We start from the raw sequence: 22863 nt of genomic DNA on the forward strand, positions 1-22863 counted from the left end.
GCATTAGAGAAACAGTGTGTTTATTTTTGCTTTAGGCCGTGAAGCTTTTGTAATGTTGGTTATAATATATGTGTGTGTGCTAACAATTCATGACCTAAAGACCATACCAGGCTGTACATGTGGTGGCAGAACAGTAGACAGCCAGATCATCTGTCCCCTAATATACAGGTCAAACCCGAGGAAATGAACAAGAAGTAATTTTCAGGACAAGACACAGAGGCCTTATCTCCTAAGACCCAAAACAGAGGAACAGGCCGCATACACATCTATTGGGTGTTGCTCATGGCCTAAAGCCTGATTAATCTGACCTAAAATTCCCCAATTGTACTCAGTCTGTCTTCAGTTTATAACAGGGAGCAGACCTTGAAGGGAGTCACTTTGTCCCTGCACATATGGCTCCTGAGGGGCAGTGGAGCTGCGTCTGGCTCCTGCTGAGTGGATGTCCTAGTCTATTTCCTGTTACTGTGTTACACACCATGATCAAGGCAGCTTGGGGAGTCAGTCCATCATGAAAGGAAGTCGGGACAGGAACTTAAGACAGGAAGGAACCTGGAGGCAGGAACTGAAGCAGAGGACATGGAGGAACATTGCTTACTGACTTGCTCCCGATGGCTTGTTCAGCTACTTTTCTTGTGTACTCTAGGCCCACCTGGCCAGGGTTGGTACCATCCATAGTGTGCTGGGTCCTCCCACATCAATCCTCAGTTGAGAAAATGCCCCACAGACACAGGAGCAGGGCAATCTGACGGAGGTAACGCCTCAGTTGTGTGTCAAGTCGACGACCTATTACAGTGAGCCTCTTTGTCCCCCACCTTCTTTCTCCCTTGCCTCCCTAGACCTCTGTCTCCCTCCCTGCTTCTTTGCTGTCTACCTCTCTCCCAAAGCAGAGCAGTCTGGTCATCCTAGCCCTCAACGCACAGCAACAATACAAAGTTTTCCTCATCATGCCAGTGGCAGCCACATGGCCATGTGGGAAGACTGAAGAGGCTCTTCTCAGAGATATCCTTGACGTTCATCTTCAGGTCCTAATATCCCCAGTCATCAACCCCTACTCTCACCCGACTAAGCCGTGTGCTCTAGTTTCATTTCTGTGATAAAATACTCTAACAAAAAGCGACTTGGAGGAGAAAGGTTGATTTGACTTATGATGCCAGGTTATACGCTGTAATTGTGGGGAACTCAAGGAATCAAGCCACGTGACATCCAGATACAGAGATAAATGAATATATGCATTCTTAGTACTCAAAAAACTGGGACTGGCACTTTCTATTTGTAGGGTAGAGTCTTCCTATATCAATTAAAGTCATCATGACAATCCCCTACAGGCACACTCACAGGCCATCCTGATCTGGACTGTTAAGTGAATCCACCAGAGTCTGTTAAAGGGTATCAATGGATTTTTAAGATATAACATGGGGAGAAATACACTCAAGAATACAGAACAAAGTAAACAGCCATCGTTGTCCTTCGTTCTGCCCAGGGGTGAATGGAACCAGTCGTCCAGTTTCCGACCACCTCAAGAGAGACCAAGCGTGTGCCCCCTCCTCAGTTTTAAGCAGTCATGTACCCAGAGAAAACCACACCTCTGTCGGGTCAGATATCCCAAAGTCATTAACAGAGCAAATTCCCACAACACTAGACTTTGTCTCTGGAGGCTCTCTTCCTGGGTGATTCTAGGCTGTATCAAGTTGATAATTGAAAGTAACCACCCCACTCTATGTTTACTCTAGAAGTTAGAAATAAGCTTCCCTAAATGTGATCCAACAGTGTCATCTCAGATGCTTCAAGGTCCTGCTTGGTGCTAGTCTTGGCCTGAGATGGTCAGTGGCTACTGTGGCAAAGCCTCAACAATTCACATGACTAAGTCTCCAACTCTTCAGGGAGTCCATGATGTGGTGACTGCTTGCCAGGATACCCTCCCCCACAATTTGTAGTAGTGAAGGAGCATAGGGGGTCAAGTTGGGGGCATGACGACAGGTAGGAGCCTGTGATCCTTTTCATTATTTCTCATTTTAGTTGTATGCATTGCCCAAATGCCTACTTGTATCCGTAAGTATAATTGTCCTTATTGCTACATCACAAGAGAGTTGTTATTTTCTCTGAACTTTGAAATCAGTGTTGGAATAATGTGACCTAAACTCACAGATGAGATATTCTCGCCATGTACTTTGGGAAACCAGGAGGGTACCTACAGGACCTGTCAAAGGCAGTGACTCCCCATACCCCACCCTCCTCAAGGATCTGTGATGGAGACACATGTGACTTACATGTCAAGATGTCATAGGCAGAGATAGCAAAGTGGGGCTTCAAATATAAGCTTGAATCTGAAGTTCCAGTGCTGTGAGCTCTACTCAGGGTGGCCAAGGGGACTCTGAGTTCCTACTGGCACCTCAGGTTGAAAAGCTGTGGGGAAAACTCCTTTAGCCTCATTGATGACTCGTCTGCAGAAGGCCAGCGAAGCCAGCTCATTCCAAGTTCATGTTCATTTTAGGAATAAATTTAGGCCAGTCCCTAACCATTTCTTCCCGGATCCTTCTACACATGATTTGATTTTTTTTTTTTTTAACATTTTTTACTTATTGTGGGGAGGCAGGGTGCAGATGTACAACAATTAGTGGTCAACCTTCAGGAATTGGTTCTCCTTCCACCGTGTAGGTCCCGGGAATTGAACTGAGGTCATCAGGCTTGGGGATGGGTGTCTTTACTCAGAGCCATCTCACCAGACCTTAATTGATTTTTTTTTAAAGGTGAACCACTGCTAAAACGTTTAATATCTGAAGGAGGGAGTTGTATATACAAAACCAAGGGAATTCACAAAAGCTTAAGCAAAATTCTCTGGCTGCTCAGGTCACATATGAGAGATGATAGGACTGCAAGAATTTCAGTCAAGGTCGTTTTTTCCTGTACACTGGCCCCTCCAGATCACCTGAGGTGTGTTCAGTTTCTTCTATTCACTGGGCTCACTGATTCCCCCCTACCTCACACACCCTTCCTGCTCCCACCTCCCTGACCGAGAGACCTCTTTGCCGAGAGATATTAATCTATGCAACTAAATATGGGCCTGAAACACTGGCTTGGTTGTAGACTCCTGTCATCTGAAGATCCTAGGCCTCCAGGGAAGGTCATGGCCCCTGTGTTTGCCTGTCCTTCAGGATCCCTCTGGGAAAGCTTGCAGTTCACTAGGCCCTAGGTCAAGGTGGAGGTCCCGACCCCTTTCACATTGGTCACATATCAGATATCCTGCATATTTACATTGTGATTCATAACAGTAGCAAAATTACAGCTATGAAGTGCAATGAAGTAATTTTATAGTTGGAGGTTACCACATGAGGTTTTATGATTGAGGGCCACCACAACATGAGGGACGATATGAAAGGATCTCAGCATTAGGAAGGTTGAGAACCACTGTCCTAGGCTCAAGGTTTCAGAGGGTGTGGGCCTCACACCTTAAAGTGGCTATTAGTCCTCCACAAATGTTATCTTTTTTTTTTTTTTTTTTTTTTTTTTTTTTTGGTTTTTGAGACAGGGTTTCTCTGTGTAGCTTTACGCCTTTCCTGGAACTCACTTGGTAGCCCAGGCTGGCCTGGAACTCACAGAGATCCGCCTGGCTCTGCCTCCCGAGTGCTGGGATTAAAGGCATGCGCCACCACCGCCCGGCCACAAATGTTATCTTAAGGCACCTGGGGAACCCTATTCTAGGCCTCATACCTTGAGTGACTATTAGTCCTCCCCCTGAAGAAAATAAGATGTAGAGAGAAGGACTGACCTTGGGGAAAATCACATTCTTCCACAGGAGGTGTGTGTGTGTGTGTGTGTGTGTGTGTGTGTGTGTGTGTGTGTGCTTAGTATAACCATCCACTTTGTTTTTTTGAGAGTGTCTTTCCTTGGGACCTGGAGCCCCAAGCATCAACTGTCTACCTTTCCTACACGGGTTACATGTGTATATTATCACACCTAGCCTTTTACTAAACTACACGGTGGCTGGAGACTGAACTCAGGTCCTTATGCCGACATGGCCAGCACTTTACTAATGTATCTCCCCAGCCACCTCTGTCAGAAACTTCTCTCTTGAGAGACTTTTAGGGTATAATAAATTTGTAGGAGGCATTTAGTCTAATCACCTGGCTTCAGGACCCACACACATTACTAGATGACTCAATTGCTGTTGAGATTTATTGAACATGGACCCCAGGTTCTTCTTTTAGTTAAACTGAACTTCAAGTCAAATTTCCCTGGATCTCAAATGTTTCTCCTTTTTAAATTTAGGTCACATAGTGTCAAGCCCCAAAAGTCTCCTTTTGTCCCTTGGGTATGCTAAAAATCTGTACGTCACAGATAAAAAGTGGCTCCCTGTACTTTTCTTGATGAGCAAAGAAAGCAATTTTAAGGCCTCAAGAAATTCTGGGAAAGCTTTGGTGAAATGAATCAGGAAATTTGCTATAGAAGCTTCAGGAAGTCCCTTCTGTGGCTGGGGCCAAGCTTCCACCTCTGATACACATCATGACCTCTTGTCTGGATTTGAGCAACCAATGGGAAACACGTGGTGTTGTGTTCCATTTCAGGGACCTCCTCACTGGAGGAGAGGCAGGAGCCAAGCCTGCGTACAGTGTGCAGGACCAAGAACAGAAATGGCGAACTTGTGACCTTTGCTGTTCCAGTTCACTTACATCCTGTCTTTACTATGAATCTCCAGGAGACCCTGGCCACTCACCACTGTGACCATGGCCTTGATCTTTCTCAGTAGCATGAGCGATTAGGGTTATTTTCAAAAGCTCATTTATTGGAGTGGCACAATCACACTTTCACATTTACAATACATTATCTCCTTGACATTTTTAATCTACACTTCCCGTTTTTAAGAAGTGGATTTGAAATGAGCACGTGATGTCATTGTTATAAGTGGAAAGCCAGCTTCCTTCACTGAAAATAGAAGGAAAGAGCAACAATAAGCTACTGCAAGCAAAATCATGTTAATGAGATCTGGCTACTTTTGTTGACGTCATAGGGAAGGTCTGCGCTCCTCTTTCTGTTTGCCCACGAGAGCTCTAAAATCATCTCAGATGCCACAGGAGAACATGTCCCCCATTTTGGAAAACACGGCATTTGAACAACTCTGCTGTCTTTTCCAGAGCTGCCATCTTGATTCCACCCCTCAGGTCTCCTTCCCAGCTGCTCCTGACACTTTCCTGCAATAATTATAACACATGCAAAAACACAATTCCCTGGTCTGCAAGTGCACGCTTTAAATAACCTTTATTTTTTTTCCACAGCCAGCCCACAGCACAAGAGACCAGCATTGTGTTTTGAGAGAGATAAAGGACCCTGTTTCCAAAATCCCCTCCTGCTGGCTGAGACAGATACCATGGTGGTTCCTGATAGGAAATCCCCTTCTGCCTCATGGAAAACCAGAGAAAGAAGCAGAACAGACCCAATGGAGGTGACCGGCCTCCACCCAGGCTCCCATAAGTGAAAATTTTCCATCAGCACAGACTAGAATCCTATTTGGATGCAGGAAGTTGCTGCTGTGCTTTCTACTATGGTTTGGATGTAGTTTATGCCCCAGAGCTCATGTAGGAGAAGCACGGCCCCAGAGTAATGGTGTGGAGAGGTGATGGGCCCTTTAAAATGTGGGGTGGAGGATCAGTAAATAGAGTTCCTGCAGTGCAAGTGTGAGGACCAGAATTTGGATCCCCAGAATCTGAACAAAGCTGGGCAGGCTTGAAGACATCCTGTCATCCCAGCACTTGGAAAACAGAGAGAGAAAGTTCCCAGGGAAGCTGGCTAACAGTGAGGTCCAGGGTTAGTGAGAGGCCTACTTCAATAAATACAGTAGAGAGTGATGGTGAAGACATCTGACATCAACTTCTGGCCTCCGCACACATGTGGGCTCACAGACATGCCAACATGAATATACACAAGTACATATACCATGTACACATACTCATACAAAAAAGAAAGCCCTAAGGCCTGATTTGGTCATGGGTTACCATGCTCAGTAGGAATTAATGTACATCCTAAGGGAGTGGGTTATGTCTCTTGGATTGGATTAGTTGCTGAGAATGGGTTGTTACAAAACAAGGCTACCTCACAAAATGTTCAGCATCTTCCTTAGGCATCACCAACTGCTTTCCCACACGCCCCCACAACGTGATGCCATCTACCACACTATGATGCAGCACAAGGCCCTCATCAGAAGTCACTGCCTGACTTTGGCCTTTTCAACCATCAAATCCATGAATGCCAGAAACCTCTCTTCCTTATAAAGAACCCACTCGTGTATTTTGTGATAGCAACATCAAATGGACTAAGAGGCTTTCTAAAATGTAGCAGATGATTACTTCTCTGGGAGTCTCACTACCAGAAAGATGAGAATCACAAAGTTGTTATTAAAGGGACTCGTATAAACATCTATCCCGGCATCCATGACCTCACCAAAAAGAACATAGGAATGATATATCATAGAGGATGAGACCATCATCATCCACCTCATCTGGACCAGAGGGCTCAGGCAACAAGAGCCTGACCACATGACAAGACCAGTTTGTTCATGCTAGTAATGGCGGTGATCCAGCTGTCTTCAAGCTAGTGCTGGTGAAAGAACACACACCTTTGCCTTTTGTTTATTTCTCCCCAAACTTCACCCTGAATTGCATGTGGTACATAAGCACCACATATATGTTTTTTCCTTCCATTTTTCTGGGCATGTTTGCAGTTGGACACCTTTGCATTAGAAATGTTTATTGGAGCGCATCAAGCCCCGAGCACACTGGGCAGCTGGCTCCTGTACTGAAGTCTGCTGGTGATACCTCATCCCACTCTATCCCCATCCAACATTTCTCTTTCTCGTCACTTCCTTCTATCACCTCCCTGCCCACACCAGATTGGACCTGTAGAACAACAGACAGACTGTATGATTGTTCTTGAGCATCAGCAAGGGGTGCAAGGTGGAGTCTAGCTCAGTTCTCAGTTAGACAGAGGAAGAGTAGATGTTATGAAAGAAAAAGCCAACCATAACAGCATGAAAAATAACTAACATCATCTCGTACAAACATGTGACTTTTATAAAGATTCCCTGCAAATTTAAAATTCTTCATGATTTTTTTGTTTTGTTCTGGTATGAGAATTCCCTTAAGTGGTGTTTACAGGCATCTTGAAATTTCTCAAAGTTGATGTGGACTTTTCAGTCCCAATGGAAAGAGTACATAGTGTATCTGTTGAGTAATCTAAAATATTTCATCTATAAACTAAGAATTCCAGTTGGGGATACAGCTCAGTTGGTAGAGTGCTTGCCTAGCATGCCCAAAGCCCCAGCTGGGTTCAGTCCCCACCATCACATGAACCAGGCATGGTAACTTGTACCTGTACTCCTAGGAAGGTAAAGGTGGGAAGCTCATCATTCCAGGTCATCTTCAGGTACACAGAACATCTAAGGACAGCCTGACTTACATGATACTGAGTTGGTGTGGGGAGGAGGAGAAAGAGAAAACTGCTTTGGAAATAAGCTCCATGTTTTCCTTACCTGCTACAGGTAATAAATTACCCTCTACTTTTCTTGACTGTGCATAATTTTGATTTTGCATCCATTAAGAGGTGTGAATCCATTGATTCAGTTACAAAAACCCCATTCTAACATCCATTAATCATGAAGAGGACCATGTCTGAGAAACTATAATGGTTGCAAATACCCAGGTGCCCAAAGTTGAGAATTAGAGCAAAATCTTTATTTCCAATGAAACAACGCTCTTGAAATAATCTATGAATCTCAGAAGGAGGAAAGATGTCTGAGTCATGGGCCCCCCCTCCTCTCCTTTGTGTGCTCCCTCCCTCCCACCTATCCATCTCCTAAGGAGACCACACCCCCCTTGTCCTGCTGAGTTAAAATGCAGCGTCCTGAGGCTTCCACACAAAGCCCTTATTTTAGCCTTCAGGCTACTGGGAGCAGGTAGGAATCACTTTCAAGGGCAGCTAGGTGCTCTTCAATCTGTTCCATTACTGTTATGCAGGTCTTCTCGAAGCTGGCTGAATGACTTCTCAGTATCTCCCTGCTGCTCACGTGGTAGGTCTTCTTGTCATTCTTGTCTGGGCAGACTCGGGAGACTCACTTGTGCCTAGAACCGAGAACTATCATACAGAGCAGAATTTTGGTGTTGGGATAAGCTGAGTGGGCAAGACAAACTGTCCCATTGCTGTGACTGCTCCCACACTAGTGGGAGTGACAAAGTCAATGAGGAACGGGAAGAAAAGCAGAGTGGGAGAGAGTTAAGTAAGGCCTTGTGGTAAAGAGTGACACGATGACTAACGGGTCTTTTTAGAGGGGCTGACACTTATGCTGAGATCTGGGAGGTAAGAAGGAGCCTGGTGGTGAGGCCGGTTAAAACAGAGAACCGGAGGCATCAGGGAACACCCCACCCTCTCCCCTCCTGATGACTTAGCTCACCCTCTGAGCCACCCTGGCTGAGAGTTCTCCAGATTGTCAGCCCACCCGGCCTCTCCCCTACAAGATCAACCCAGAAGGGTGGGGCTGAAGGCTAGGCACAAACCGGCCCTGATAATCACCCTGGAAGGGAGGTTCATCTTTAAAAGCCCTCTGGATACTATTAATGATAGTAATTTCAGACTAGAATTTCAAGGAGCTTGAAGAAAGGATTAAGTAGCTTAAAGGCAGTGTAACTCCGTTCCCATCCACATACCACCAGAGATTCTTCTCAAAGTCACCGGCATTCTGCCTGGTCATCTTCTCTGAGAGACTGGATAGAAATAAAGTACAAGGCAGCCCCAAATATCCAAGAAACTCCCAACTCCCCTAAGCCAACAATGCCCAATTGGTCTATAAAGCTATTAGATGCTTTAAGAACTAGCCGAGAGGCTGGAGGCGTATAGTTCAGTTGCTAGAGAACTCACCTAGCGTAGGTGAGGCTCCGGGTTCAGTCCCCAGTACTGTATCAACTTGGCATGGTGGCACCTTAATCCCAGCACTTAAGAGGTGGCGATGGGGAGCTCAAAGTCATCCTGGGCTACGTGACAAGTTTGAGGCCAGCCTGGAACCGCCTGGAGTCTCCAACACCCCGATGGCAGTGTCAATTTGAAACTTTCGTCTCAGTAACTTTCCCCAGCTCCAGCCATTGGGACTGTGTCCAGCTCCCCCGTAGAGAGCTCTTCCTGATCCCCAGGGCCTAGCACTCTGCTTAGAAGACCAGGTGGCTGTCTTTCATGGTAGTGGTGAGCCTTTGCTGAGGGAAGAAAAGCAAAGAAGTAGAGTAAAGGGACTGAGGGAGGAGGAGGAGGAAGAGGAGAAGGAAGAGAAGGAGGAGGAGGAGGAAGAGGAGGAGGGGGAGGGCCCCCCCCCCCCCCCCCGAGCTCATTGCCCCTCCCACACCAGCTCACCTCTCTGGACTGGGCAGCCCTTTCTGTCCTCATGTTTGGGAAAGCCCCTCACTCTTAGCTCTCCATGGTCAGCCTGCCACAGAACAGTTGCCTGTAATATCTCAGAAACTCCCCTTTCCTTCTAAGGCTGTTTGGTCGGGGGAAGGAGGAGAGTGTGGGATTCAGAACTCATCTTGGGTGGGATGCGATGGGGAGGTGGAGAGCCCTGGGCTTGCAGGGAGAGATGAGACAGGCTGGCCTGATAGCCAGATTCCCTGGACTGAGTACGAGGAGCATGTGCCTCCCACGCTCTCAGCTCTTGGCCAACATTGTCCAGGCACCAGGGAAATCCTGGGCTTGACTCAAAGGCTTAGAAACAGCACGTTCTGCCCTGTTTCTAGCAAAAAGCTGAACAAGAGACCCACTGGCTTCTCAGTAGCCACAGGATTCTGAGAACTCTGACAAGCTTTCACCATCGGATGAGGCAAGAGGCCCACATGGCCTCGTGTTAGCCAGGGCAGCAAACAGCGGCACTAACACCTGACCTGGGCTCTGAGTGCAGGGCTGAGGCTCAGCCTGGTCCCTCAATGCCCAGTCCACACTCACCTCCTCCCAAACTCCAGAGGCTTCCTTCGGCTCAGATGATTACTAAGTCAGCCCATTCCTAGAAGCCCTTCCTCTGACTCAGCCCTCAGCTCTCAGAGCCACAGATTGCTAAAGCAGGCCCTCTCCAGGCTAGCTTCACGCTATATTTCACTTCCTCTGGCCTACAGAAGGTGTTTATCTGTTCACACTAAGTGATCACATTCACCTCCTGGGGGCCCTCGCTTACCTTCACTACTTACTCCAATCTACACCTCAATCCAGAATCATCCCCTGAAAGAACAAATGTGACCAGACATCCCTGATTAAAAACCTTATTTGAGGGACAGCAAAGTGGATAAAGCTGCTTCCTGCCAATCCTAACAACCCGAGGAAGATCGCTACACAGGAGAGAACCGACTCCTCCAAGTTGTTCTCAGACCTCCACATGAGCACTGTGTTACACATGTTCTCTCTTTCTCTCTCTCTCTCTCTCTCTCTCTCTCTCTCTCTCTCTCTCTCTCTCTCTCACACACACACACACACACACACACACACACACATACATACACATGAAATGAATACTTCTAATACAAAAGTATTCTTAAGCCTCTCCTGAGCCCTGCTGATACAGTTCAATGACAGAGTATGTACCCAGCATGCAGAAGGTTCTGAGTTTTACCATGGCGTGAATCTAGACTCCCCACCAAAGCTAACGTTCTGAACCCCAGTCTTCAATTTCTAGCATTAGTTTGAAGGTTGTGGAGCCTTTAGGAGGTAAGACTGTAAGGTCAGGCCTTTGGAGGTTCACACATCCCTGCTTCCCACCTGCGTTCTCTGCTTCCACATTCTGCCTTAGGCTCACACCACAGGACAGAGTCTTCTCTTGTCTTCCCCTCCATAATGGACTGCAGCCCTCTAAAAGTGTGAGCCCAAAGCCATCCTTGATCACTGACGTTGTTTCTTCTGTGCATTTTGTCAGAAGGACGAGAAATGTGATTGATATGCTTCTTATTTACTCCGTCTATAAATTTTTATTACATGTTTATTTATTTATTTTGGGTGCACAGTGTGTGTGTGGGGGATGCACCATAGTGCAGGTGTCGAGGTCCCAGGACAATCTGCAGAAGTCAGTTCTTTCCTTCCACTGTATGAGCCCTAAGGCTTGAACTCAGGTCTTCAGGCTTGGCAGCAAGCGTCACTCGCTGAACTGTCTCATTTCACAGAACGCGGAAATGGCGGAGTATGCACTGCTGCTGTTCCACACACCACCCTCAGTCCTCTTTGCTTATTTCCTCTTCATAAAGTCAAGGCAGTTAGGACTCCTATCCCTTACTTTACATTTGAGTAAACTGAGGCATGTGAATATCATTGACCTGCACAAGGCTACACAGCTAGTGAATGGCTCTATCCAGATTTAAGAATTCCCTATGTCTGACCGCTGAGACTCTCTGTAGTAGTTTCCACCCTGGGCCTCGTCTCTTCGGTCCGGTCCTGTAAACCCCCTCAAAAGGGTGTTTGCTTTTATTCACACAGGACCCTGGAAGAATGCCCCTTGCCTGCTCAGTGCTGTCCCAGGACTGGTGTCACCTTCTCCAAGTCTCTGCTGTCCACTGAGCAGTCTTCCAGCCCCAGACTCTATAACCAGGTGCCTGCCCACCCCCACCCCCACCCCCACCCCGTATGTGGTTGTTCATAGCTACAAATCATCCCACCTCCCTTCAAGGGCACAGGCTTGTGTTGTACCTTCCTCCAAGTCCCACAAGAATGTAGAGCACCCAAGAAATCACCTGTGGGGTGACTGAATAGGTGAATGAAGGTCACCAACACCTCCGCCACACTGTCATGATCTAAGGCTCCAATAATAAAGGAAGAGTCAATGCCCATTTAGGTAGAAAGTCTGCTGGGGTGTGAAGACAGAGCTCTGGGATTAGTAAAAAGCGCCAGGCACAAACCTGTCTCCAGGTGGTGAGTGGGCATCGGCTACGGGCCACCCATACAACGCCCCCTGCTCCCAAACTTGTATTTGGCCAACCCACAGGCCTCCCACTAGTGGAGATCTACGCAGCTGAATGCTTGCTCCATAGATTCTTTCCACCCCCTTGGAGGCAACCTGCCCAGGGGACTGAAAGCAAGGCTGGGTGTGGGGGAGTGCCTAGTACAGTCAGAGTTTCCAGGGGCAAGTTAGAGCAGAGGTTCTCAGTCTTGGCTGAGCAAGCACCCGGGAGGTTAAAAAAGACAACCGCACCCAGGCCTCTCCCATACCCACTGTTTGGGGGGGTCAGCACAGGGGTGGGCACACGGGTGGCAATTTCCAAAAGCTTCTGGGTGTTTCCGTGTACGCAGTACTGACAGGTCTTAAAATACTTCTGCTGTCCTCACAACATTAAGGCCCATGACATTTATCCCGTTTTACAGGTGAGTAAACTGAGGCACACAAGTCTCACAGACTTACTCAAAGTTGCCAGCTAGGGAATAGCTTCACCAGGATTTGAGAATTTCAGATTTCTTCCCCTGACCACCAAGACCGTCGTGATCCTGTTAAGTCAATGTAGCACAGTGGTGGGAGTCACTGGGAAAGCAGAGCTGAAGTGGGAAGCAGATGCTGATCCCCAGTGTAGAAGTCGGTGTGGGGCAGCAGCTGTAGATCCCGGAGATAGGAAACACCTATAGATAAGCAAGAACTTGCTTGCAGAAGTGGCCTTTGGACCTTTTCCCAGATCATTGTCAAGACAGAGAGAAACCTAGGGAGGGGCAAGGTGAGGTCATCTGTGGGCTGAGCAGGGTGGAGACTTCGGAAAAGACTCCATCTTCGCCCCCTACAGGACAACTGAGTCTGCTCTTAGCGAATGAAGGGTTATGACAGCCACATCTAATGGCCTTACAATTTCAGAGGAAATGAAAAAAATATTTTGTTTAGGTTGTTTCTGAGAGTCTGGAACGTCTACTGGGGGCGAGGGGCTGGAGCGATTGTGTTAGACTGTGTGATGCTCTTCCAGAGGAGCGCACGTGAATTCCCAGCACCCACAGAGGCCACTCACAATGGCCTGTAACTCCAACTTCAGGGGATCCATCATTCTCTTCTGGCCCCCACAGGCACCTGCACATAGCATAAACACATGCACACACACACACACACACACACACACACACACACACACACACTAAATAATAAATAAATAGATAGATAGATAGATAGATAGATAGATAGATAGATAGATAGATAAATAAATAAATAAAATATTTAAAAATAGTAATTCAGAGGCTGGAGAGATGTCTCAGCAGTTAACAATGTTTGCTGCCCAAGTGTGAAGACCAGAGGTCAGGCTCCAGGGTCAACACAAAACTTGCACATCATCCCCCTCCTGCCTGTAACCTTAGCATTGAGGGCAGTGGAGACAAGATCACTAGGGCTCGATGGCTGCCAGCTTAGCTAAAGAAAGAAAGCTCCACATTCAGGGAGGGACTCTGCCTCAGAGGGACAAGATGGAAAATGATAGAAGGGGATTTCTGATCCCCTCCTCTGGCCTCTGCAGGAGCTCACAGGTACTCACACACACATTCACACAAATGCACATATATGACAAACACAAATATCATGTGTATGCCCATACACACACAAAGCATCGCCGGGGTGGTGGGGTGAACACCTCAGCCTGAAATTCTATAAACCGGTCCAAGTAGTCCAATCTGTATGATTTATTATGTGTGTTTGTAGTTCACGTGTATTTATCAGGAGAGTGTCCCCGTGTCACAGCATGTGAGTGGAGGACAGAGGACGACAGAGGAACCTGTTCTCCCGCCTCTCTGTAGATGCCATGGCTCTAACTCAGCTTGTCAGCCTCGCCGGCAAGCATCTCCACCGCTGAGCCATCTGGCGGGCCCTCCCTCTCTTTTATATTTTCTTAGATACTCCCTGTGTATAGTCTTAGGCTGATCTCAGATTCTCAGTCCTCCTGCCTCAACTACCAGTGTGCTGGAATTCAGGCTTGCACAACCACATCCTGCCTGTTTGACGTCTGAATCTTATCTGTCCCACATAGTGGAGAATCTCCATGTTTCTAAACCGCGGAGTGACCTGCTGGAAATGGAGGTTTACACAAGGATGAGAGCCATGGTTCCCAGAGAGCAGAGTGTAAGAAAGAAGCCCCTTTCTCCGGTCTCACCTCAAATTCTCCTCCTTGTTGAGTATGGCTGTGTCACCATCCCTTTTAACCTTGACAAGATTCTGAAAACCATCCCTATCAGACTAGAGAGCATGCCAATGGGTACTGGAGCCCAGGGGGACCTGCGGTAACAGTACGTGTACTGAGAAGGCTACGCTTTACGGCAAGCATGCTGGAGAGCTCATGATCTAGGTTAGGCTTGAGGAGCTTTCTTACTTGGAGGAACCAGAAATTATGATACAGGTACACTTGGCTAAGAAGTGTGCAAAGAACCAGAGAGTCCATTCAGAAAGGCCTCACTCAGGACCGAATGTGTGCCAGACGCAGCTTGGAAAGGCTGCCAGGAGGAGATGTGAGACAGGGACTTTGAATGGGGACTGAGTCACCAGACCTGTCAAGAACGGATGTAGACACTAGGGGTATAGCCCAGTTAGTTGTAGAGTGCTTGCCTAGCATGCACAAAACCCTGGGTTCATCTCAACACTGCATAAACTTGGTGTGGTGTAGCACACCTATAGCCCTAGCCTTTGGGAGGCAGAGGCAAGAGGATTATCTTAAACTACATTAGAAACCATCTTGGACTATATAACACCCTGAATGTGGGGAGGGGAATGAACATAAAAATGAGAACTAAATAATTATGGGGTAATCCAATGAAAACAGCACACATAGAGTTCAAAACATGCAGAATCATTCACCTCAAATCAGTTTACTAATTAGTGACTTAGAAGATTTGGGGAAATTTTTTCAGTTTAATTAGTTTCGTTTTCATCACAGCTGTTTCACCAGAGACAATTCCAGTAGAATGTTCAGGTCAGTTCTGCTCAGCTAAATGTCAGTGGTGCATGTGTGATTCATATCTCAGACACTGAGAACCTACCAAATAATTAAAATGCATGAAAAATGCCTACTGACCAAGGAGGTTAAAAAAAAACCCTGCACTAAGAGAAGCACTAAGAACTGGGTAGGCTGGTACATGCCTGCAATTCCAGCATTCAGAAGTCAAAGACAGGAAGACTGCAAATCAATTGAAATGAGCCAGCAGCTCTCCTTTGCCCAAATCATAGATCCAAAGTATAAAAACAAATAAAAACCCAGAGAACTTTAATTTCAGTTGGGTCGTGCTACAATAGTTATGTGAGTTGACTACAATTAAAATAATTTACTAAGCTCAACCCAAAAATCTAACCTGGATAAATAAAACTCCAAAGAAATTTACAAACACTGTCAGAATTACTCATCTAAGATGAATTTTTATCATTCCTTTATATCTTTTTTTCCCCCTAAGACATGGTTTCCCTGTGTAGCCCTTGCTGTCCTGGAACTCTCTGTAGACCAGGCTGGCCTCAAACTCGAAGGTCCACCTGCCTCTGCCTCCCAAGTGGTGGGATTAAAGGAGTGTGCCACCACTGCCTCGTTTAGGATGTTGTTTTTATGGCCTTGAAGTCACTGTGTAGCTAAGGTTACCTCAAACTTCCGATTCTTCTCCCTCCGCCTTCTGAGTGCTGGAATAACCAGTGTGAACTGGGCCTTACCCTCCACTGCTCCAGCTGCAAGGACACAGCCTTGATGTGGCCACCAGGCCTCTCTAGTACCAGACAGAGGACTGGAGGAGACTGGGGCTCTGGGCACTCAAATTAACTCCTAGGAAATGATCCATGTGAGCTGGATGGTGATGATACACACCTTTGATCCCAACACTCAGGAGCCAGAGGCAGGAGGATCTCTGTGAGTTGAACGCAAGCCTGATCAACAGAGAGAGTTCCAAGACAGCCAGTGCCACACAAAGAAACCCTGTCTCGGAAAAAAAATGAAAAAGAAAGAGGGAGGGAGGAAGGGAAGGAGGGAGGGAGGGAGGAAGGGAAGGAGGGAGGGAGGAAGGGAGGGAGGGAGGGAGGGAGGAAGGGAGGGAGGGAGGGAGGAAGGGAGGAAAAAGAAACAATCCACTCTGGTAGGGACAGAGAGATCAGGGATTTATGCACACCTCCCTTCCATTCTTATGGTTTAGAATTTAAATGTCTTCCCCAAACATCCATGCACTAAAGGGACTGCCTGAAGGTTGTTCCCTCTTTAAAGGTGGGGCTTAGAGGAAGGAAGTTAGATCACTGGGAATGTGCCCCTGGAGGGGGTATCTCAACCCTCACCTCTTCCTCTAGTTCATTATTTGCTCCGAGGCTGTAATAAGGGAAGTGGCCGTGATGTGCAACTCCAGGCCCACAGAGAGGTGGCCCAGAGAGCATGGACTGAAAACTCTGAAACTATAAACAAAACAAACCGTTCCTCTTTTAATTCGATTGTCTCCATTAAACTGGTTGTCACAGGTCTTTTGTTACAATCACAACACTAACCACACCCAAGGCACTATTGCAGTTGAGGGGCTTAGATAAACACTCACTGCTAGTCCTTCGCACTTACTCACCACAAGGCAGAGATGGTGAAAGATCACTTGTGTGTCACTCCAGGCTTGTGAAGGAACACTCACCATTGCTCATCTAAGACCCAGGCTAATCCAACTCTAGGTCAGAATGCCGAAGAGTGGGCTTTGAATGGCATAACGTACCTCAGCTGACTCTCCCATATACACACCTTCCCACTATCTACTGTCCCCAGAAGCCCAAACTTTGTATCCTTTGTCTTATCATTTTTACCACAATATACAGCCCTTTGTTAAGATGGTATATAGGCTCTCAAGCCTAGGCATTTCTTTGGATTTTTACTTCTTTTATGTGACTCTTCTGTATAGATGCAAAATAAACTTCCTTTCCAATTAATCTGTCTTCTGTTGATTTAATTTGTAAACTCCAGTCGCTGAAGCTGAGAAGGGAAATGTTTTCTCCTCTATAACACAGATTACATGTTAAAGTGTAGAAAGGCAGGGGGCATAACTCAGTTGGCAGAGTGTTTAGCTTGCATGCACAGGGCTCAGGGTTTGATCCACAGCATTGTATAAATGGTGTGTGGTGGTGCACATGTACAATTCCAGCATGGGTTAGGCTCTCCCTTCCAAGACACAAGAATTTCAGTTCCAATGTGTTTTCATGGTAAAATGCTGGGACCTTGGGTTACTATTGGAAAGAAAAACTAGATTTAACCTGGGAAACATGTGCCCTGTGGTTGGTAAATGCTGTAGAAAATGCCTTGATATTTTGTCTCCAGCTCTTCAATGATAAAGTTGGCAAAGATTAGATGCCTAGTTGGTTAAATCCATCTCTTTTATCCCCAGTCATCCAACAGGTCATAAATTCAGAGTCGGAGCTTTCCCACTGTGAGGGCCAGAGAGAGCTTGAATAGTTAGCAAAATAAAATAAAAGAAGATATGCCATCTAATTCTTTCTGGGTGTGGTTCAGGCTGGAGAATGATTTCCTTCTAAGCGCCCCTCTGTAATTTCTAATCTTCTATAATCTGCAGGTATTTTTGTAGTCTAAAATAAACTAACATCTAGAGAATAAAACAGCTGACATCCATGTAGCCTACAGCTAGACCTGGAAAAGAGAGCACATTAAGGAAACCCTTGAGGTTTCTCTCATTCCTTCTCCGAGGCACTCCCTCCCACTAGAAGGAGCTACCAAATTTTGTGTTTATTGTTCCCACTAGACAAAAATATTCACACTTGAGAGATAAAGGGGAACTTTTTTTTTCTTTTTAGAAAATCGATTTTTTTTGTCCTCCTTAGATTCAAGCAGTTGTTATCAGATGTTTAGATTTCATGGATCAATAACATTCAAAATAGATTTGGAGACACGAGAAACCCAATCCAAACCCCAGATGACCCTCGGCTATCGTGATAGCTTCCTGACAGAAAGACATTCAACACTGCAAGCACAGGAGTAGCAGATTAACAAAAAGGAATGTAAAGTCTTTCCCCAGCTTCTTGTTTTGTTTATTTTGAAACAGAGTCTCATATAGCCCAAGCTGGCCTCAAACTCACTATGGAGCCAGGGATGACTCTGATTCCCCCCCCCCCCCCCCAGACAGAGTTTCTCTGTGTTTTTTGTTTTGGTGCCTGTCCTGGATCTCAGTCTGTAGACCAGGCTGGCCTCAAACTCACAAAGATCCGCCTGGCTCTGCCTCCTGAGTGCTGGGGGGATTAAAGGTGTGGGCCACCACCGCCCCCACTGACTCTGAATTTCTAATCCTCCTGCATCTGCCTCCCAAGCCTATACCACCACACAGGATTTTATTGAATGCTGGGAATCAAAACCAATGCTTCCTACATATTACACAGATGTACTTTCCTGAAAAGTACATCTGCAGCCTATTTTGTCTACATATATTTTTATCTTGCCACAGAAACCTTGCAATCTTTGACCCCGGAGTAATCCGTACTTTACACACTCGAACCTATGGCTCTCTCTCTGCCCTATCTCCCCCGCCCCTCATCTCCTCATCCTTCCCCTAGAGCTTCTGCCTGCCCTTCGGTCCATGCTGCTTCCCTCCCGTGCTCAGTTGGGGGAGCCTGGAGTCAGTTTCCAGACCTCTCCTGCCCACTCCACCCACAGGGCACCACTGCACTCCAGCCCCAGACCTTTCCCTCCCCGCAAACCAGGCCTCCACCCAGCAGGCTAGAAGGTATCCAAAGGGGCCAGATATCTGATGACAGAGTGGTGAGGGACAAAGTAGCAATGTATAAGGACCAAAGAGACTGGAGTAACCCCAGAGTAAGCCCACCGGGAAGACATAAATGTATCTCACAGATACGGCAGACTTCCCTTAGTGAACTCGACCAGTTCCTCACTCCACTGAGCTCTGTGCCCAAGTAGGGCTACAGAAGAACAGGCTCGGCCACTCACCACCACAGGTGCATACTCTCCACAGGTGCACATCCACCACAGGTGTGCCAGAGTGAGGGGGTGGAGGGGCGGGCTGGGCGGAAGTATTTTGCAACAGCTCTTCAGAGAAGCTAGCTCTGTCTCTCTCCCCACCCTGGATGAGAGCCACTGACTTGGCACAGCTGGGACAAGATAAGAGCAATATCATAGGTGACGTGAGCTTAAATTTCACTAGACAAAGGAGGAGAGAGAGAGAGACAGAGACAGAGACAGACAGACAGACAGACAGACACACACACACACACACACACAGAGACAGAGAGACAGAGAGATAGAGAGAGACAGAGAGAGAGAAATCCCATTTCATGGAGGAGGAAGCAGGCGCCCAGCTTATTAAACAGCAAGCAGGACTCTTAGTGTAGTGTTCCAAACTAGGCAGCAGTATCCCCACCCAAGTTCACATAGTGACCTTCTTTGTCTCAGGTGTGGATGAGGGAGCCCTTGCAGCCCTTAGTCTTTCTTCCTGAGGAAACACAAATGTCCTGCTGTCGGCTTTGGAAAGCCCTCTGTGCTATTTCTGCCTTCAGCATGGAACTGCCATCACCTCCCCGTCCCGTACCACTTCCCACACTTTCCATCGTGTATGTGCCCTGACCACTTCTCATCCGGCTACATGCTTGTAGATTTTGTAAAGTGGATCCCATTACTAAGGCCACCTCTTTTAAAAATAACTATAGGATGATGTATTTCAGAATACATGCACACACAAAATCACATGCAGATACAGATACACACAGGGACACATGCATGCATGCATCTACGTGTACACTTATACACACACCAAGGCCCATGTCGACATACATGGATAATACAGACAAACACATACATACACACTACACATAGACAGGCTTATGCAGACAGACATAGACACGAACAGAGGCACAAATATAGAGACAATTCTCACCACGTTTTTATGCAAGGTTAATGCACAGCAGGCTGTGTGAGAAGAGGAATGTCTTTCCTTGGTGGGAGTGCAGTTGGTCTGCCCATCCTAGGCCAGGCACTGGTACCCAGGGGCTCAGGCACACCTTAAAGCTCAAAACACCTGCTTCCTCCATCTGACCCCCCCCCCCCCCACGTGCCACTGCTCACCTTTCCTCCTCCTTGGGAACTAGGCAAGGCAAGAGGTAGACCAAAAAGCTTCTCGGATCAGCTCTCCCACCAGTGCTATGAAAGGAATTGTAGCTCCAAAGAATGTATTTTTGGAAGCCCTTGGGAATTCCCTGGTTAATCAAACACCAAGCACGCAGAATTTGCATTCCTTTTATTTAAACCATTATGAGAGCCCTGAGAGATAGAAAGCACCCAATCCACAGCAGGAGGAAGAGGAGGGACCAGCCCAAGGAGACTATCCTTTGCCCAGAGTCTCAGCAGGCAGAGAGGAGGACTAGTTTGAAGCCCCGGATGGCACAGCATCCAGGACCAGTAAAGTCTTCCTCATTCATGAGGTAGTTTCCCATACACCAACACAGACTTTTCCTTTATAACCCCAACACAGAAGCGGAGCCCTGAAAGAAGGCACAGTGCCTGTCCGGCCTGAGTCAGGCAGATAGAGACCAGGCTAGGCTTGCAGCCTGGCAGTCTCACTTCTCAAGGAAGATGCGCACAAACTCATCATAGTTCACCCTCCCATCCTGGTCCGCATCAGCCTCACGGATCATGGCATCCAGCTCCTCCTGTGAAAGCTTCTCTCCCAGCTGATCCATGGCCTGCTTGAGCTCATCCACAGTGATGTGGCCATCACCATTCTTGTCAAAGACACTGAACACAGCCCGCAGCTCCTGCTCGGTGCTCCCTCTCTTATACTTGGCCATTGCTGCCAAGAATTCGTCAAAGCTGATGGTGCCATCTTGGTCTGTGTCCACCTTGGAGATGAGCGCCTTCAGTTCTTCCTCTGAGAGGTTCTTACCCAGCTGCTTCATCACATCACCCAGTTCCTGGACACTGATGTGGCCGTCCTTATTCTTGTCAAATCTATCAAAGGCTGCATGGAACTCGTCCACCTGCTCCTTAGCAAACCTGTGAGACATGGCTGTGTCCTCTGTACCTCACAGAGCTTCTGAGCTTGCTGTCAACCAGATGTCAGTCTGCTGCTCCTGGGGTTTGTGGTCCAGCGTTCAGGGCTGCTGCTGGGATCTGAGGCCGTGTCTGTTGGAGAGCTGAGCTATAGGTAGCCTTGCCCTGGCATGGGAATTCCCTCCTTTTCTGCAATTGGAGCAAAGGGAGGAGGCTCCCCACCCTCTACCTGCCCTCAGGCAAGATGCTCCTCCCAGGGAGGGACAGATCAGCTGCAGACAAGGAATGAAGTAATTGGGATGGACGGGAAGACCCATGGGTAAATTGATGGGAAGTGGCATGGGGGCAACGGGTCAGAGACTACCAGCCTCTCCTTGCCCTAAGGGCAGACCACCCCACTGCATGGACATCTGCCTAGGACACACTTCCCCTAGAGGCTTTGACCAAGTTGGTGGTTTCAAGAATGCTTCCCCAGCTTCACAGAGACTTACTGGAAAGAGGCACAGGTGTTGAAGAAGCTGCCTTCAGAGGCTCAGCAGTCCTTAGTGGGGATTCAGCTTAGGACTTCTCCTCTCAAGCTTGTCCTAAGGGTGAGGTTAATGGAAACAGGGAGGTAGAAGCACCAAGGCTCCCTAGATTTAGCCATGGCCTTCTTTCCACAGCAGTCCAGGGCAAGGAGAGAGGATGGGACTCTCCGTCATTAGCGTCTAGAAGGGAAGTATCTGATCGGGTTGCATTCTACTGCAGAGGCATTGTTTATTTAAAAAAAAAAATGTGAAATGTGATTTTAGAGGTGAAAGAAAAGGCTTTTTATCTCCCCTAGTGAGTCCTACAACTCCACAGCCAAATCCAGTGTTCTCCGGGCCATCTCTATTGGAGATGAGAGACAGTTATTCCATGCACAGGGTGGGAAATAACTGAGACCGGAGCATCTTGCCGGGATGCTGCTTGGGCTCTGGAAGGCAATGTGTGGCCAGCAAAGTCCAGCCAGGGGATTTCCTGTGTCAGCCCTAAGCTTACTAATCCACTTGGGACACCCCTATCCATGGCCTTCTGTGTATGGTCTGCCTTCTGGAAGGAAACTCATCCACGTGCAACCTGGAGCAGTAGGATTCAGAGCAAGATCTCAACACTGTGGGGTAGTCCCTAAGACTCTTCAATGGTGGGTGGACAGGTGAGTGGAAACTTGCCATGGAATGCCCAAGATGAATTTCAAGTGAGCGCCTTTTTTGATCTCTAAAGGTTCCCCTCCTCTCCTCCACCTTTGCCTGAACCATAGGAACAAACTTAATCATTTCCTTCCTGAGAAACTTAACAAATTCCACTTGTCTCTGGTTCAACCAGTTAAATGGACCAAGCATTCCCTTCATCTCTGAAGTGAAGCCAGACAAATACTCAGATCCTTTGGCACCCCGTCCCAACTCCCACCCTATGTCCAGGGAGCCTCAGATGGAGAGAGAGCAGGAAAAAGAAAGGCTTCAGATAGATAGTTTATTTCCCCAAAACCTCTTGAAGGATTGCTATCTCATCTTTGTACTGGAAAAATACAGAGACCTCAATAAATATTAAGCAACCAGTTTCTCAATGAAGCTGACAACTAGTTCTGGGTGGAGAATGTCATTCCAACCTGGACAGCAGAGTAAGGAGGCATCCTGCTTGGTGAGAGATACAGGAAAGGTGGGGCTTTTAATAACATGCTTCAATCCAGTTCCATTGTTTATTTTTTTAAAGAATATTTGAAGATATCCATCTATATTTGAAATGTCTTTTTCTTCTCATCTTCTTAGTAGAGCCTGTGATTAAAATCCAAATACTTAATAATTATTGTATTATTATGTTCCTTTGGTTAAGTAATACTTTGCATTCAGTGTTAGATTTTCTGTCCTGGTTCTGGGTTCATTGCTGA

General features: G+C 47.1%; 1 protein-coding gene across 2 annotated transcripts; it reads right to left on the minus strand.

The window, feature by feature from the left end:
• Positions 1-20524: 20524 nt before the first annotated feature.
• Calml5 (calmodulin like 5) lies at positions 20525-20971 on the minus strand. 2 transcript variants are annotated; one of them, XM_059262422.1, is made up of 2 exons: positions 20945-20971; positions 20525-20905 (listed from the first exon to the last, which is right to left on the minus strand). In XM_059262422.1, the coding sequence occupies exons 1-2, from the start codon at positions 20969-20971 to the stop codon at positions 20525-20527; spliced, it is 408 nt and encodes a 135-aa protein (XP_059118405.1). The 2 variants fall into 2 exon arrangements, with proteins under 2 accessions (XP_059118405.1, XP_059118404.1); XM_059262421.1 differs by having other exon boundaries at positions 20525-20971.
• Positions 20972-22863: the final 1892 nt, after the last annotated feature.

This window comes from Peromyscus eremicus, chromosome 5 (assembly GCF_949786415.1).
Source record: "Peromyscus eremicus chromosome 5, PerEre_H2_v1, whole genome shotgun sequence".
NCBI classification, from domain to species: Eukaryota; Metazoa; Chordata; class Mammalia; order Rodentia; family Cricetidae; genus Peromyscus; species Peromyscus eremicus.

Bases quoted from the DNA above. Each gene is read 5' to 3' on its own strand.
- Calml5 (XM_059262421.1), bottom strand. From the start codon at position 20,971: ATGTCTCACAGGTTTGCTAAGGAGCAGGTGGACGAGTTCCATGCAGCC.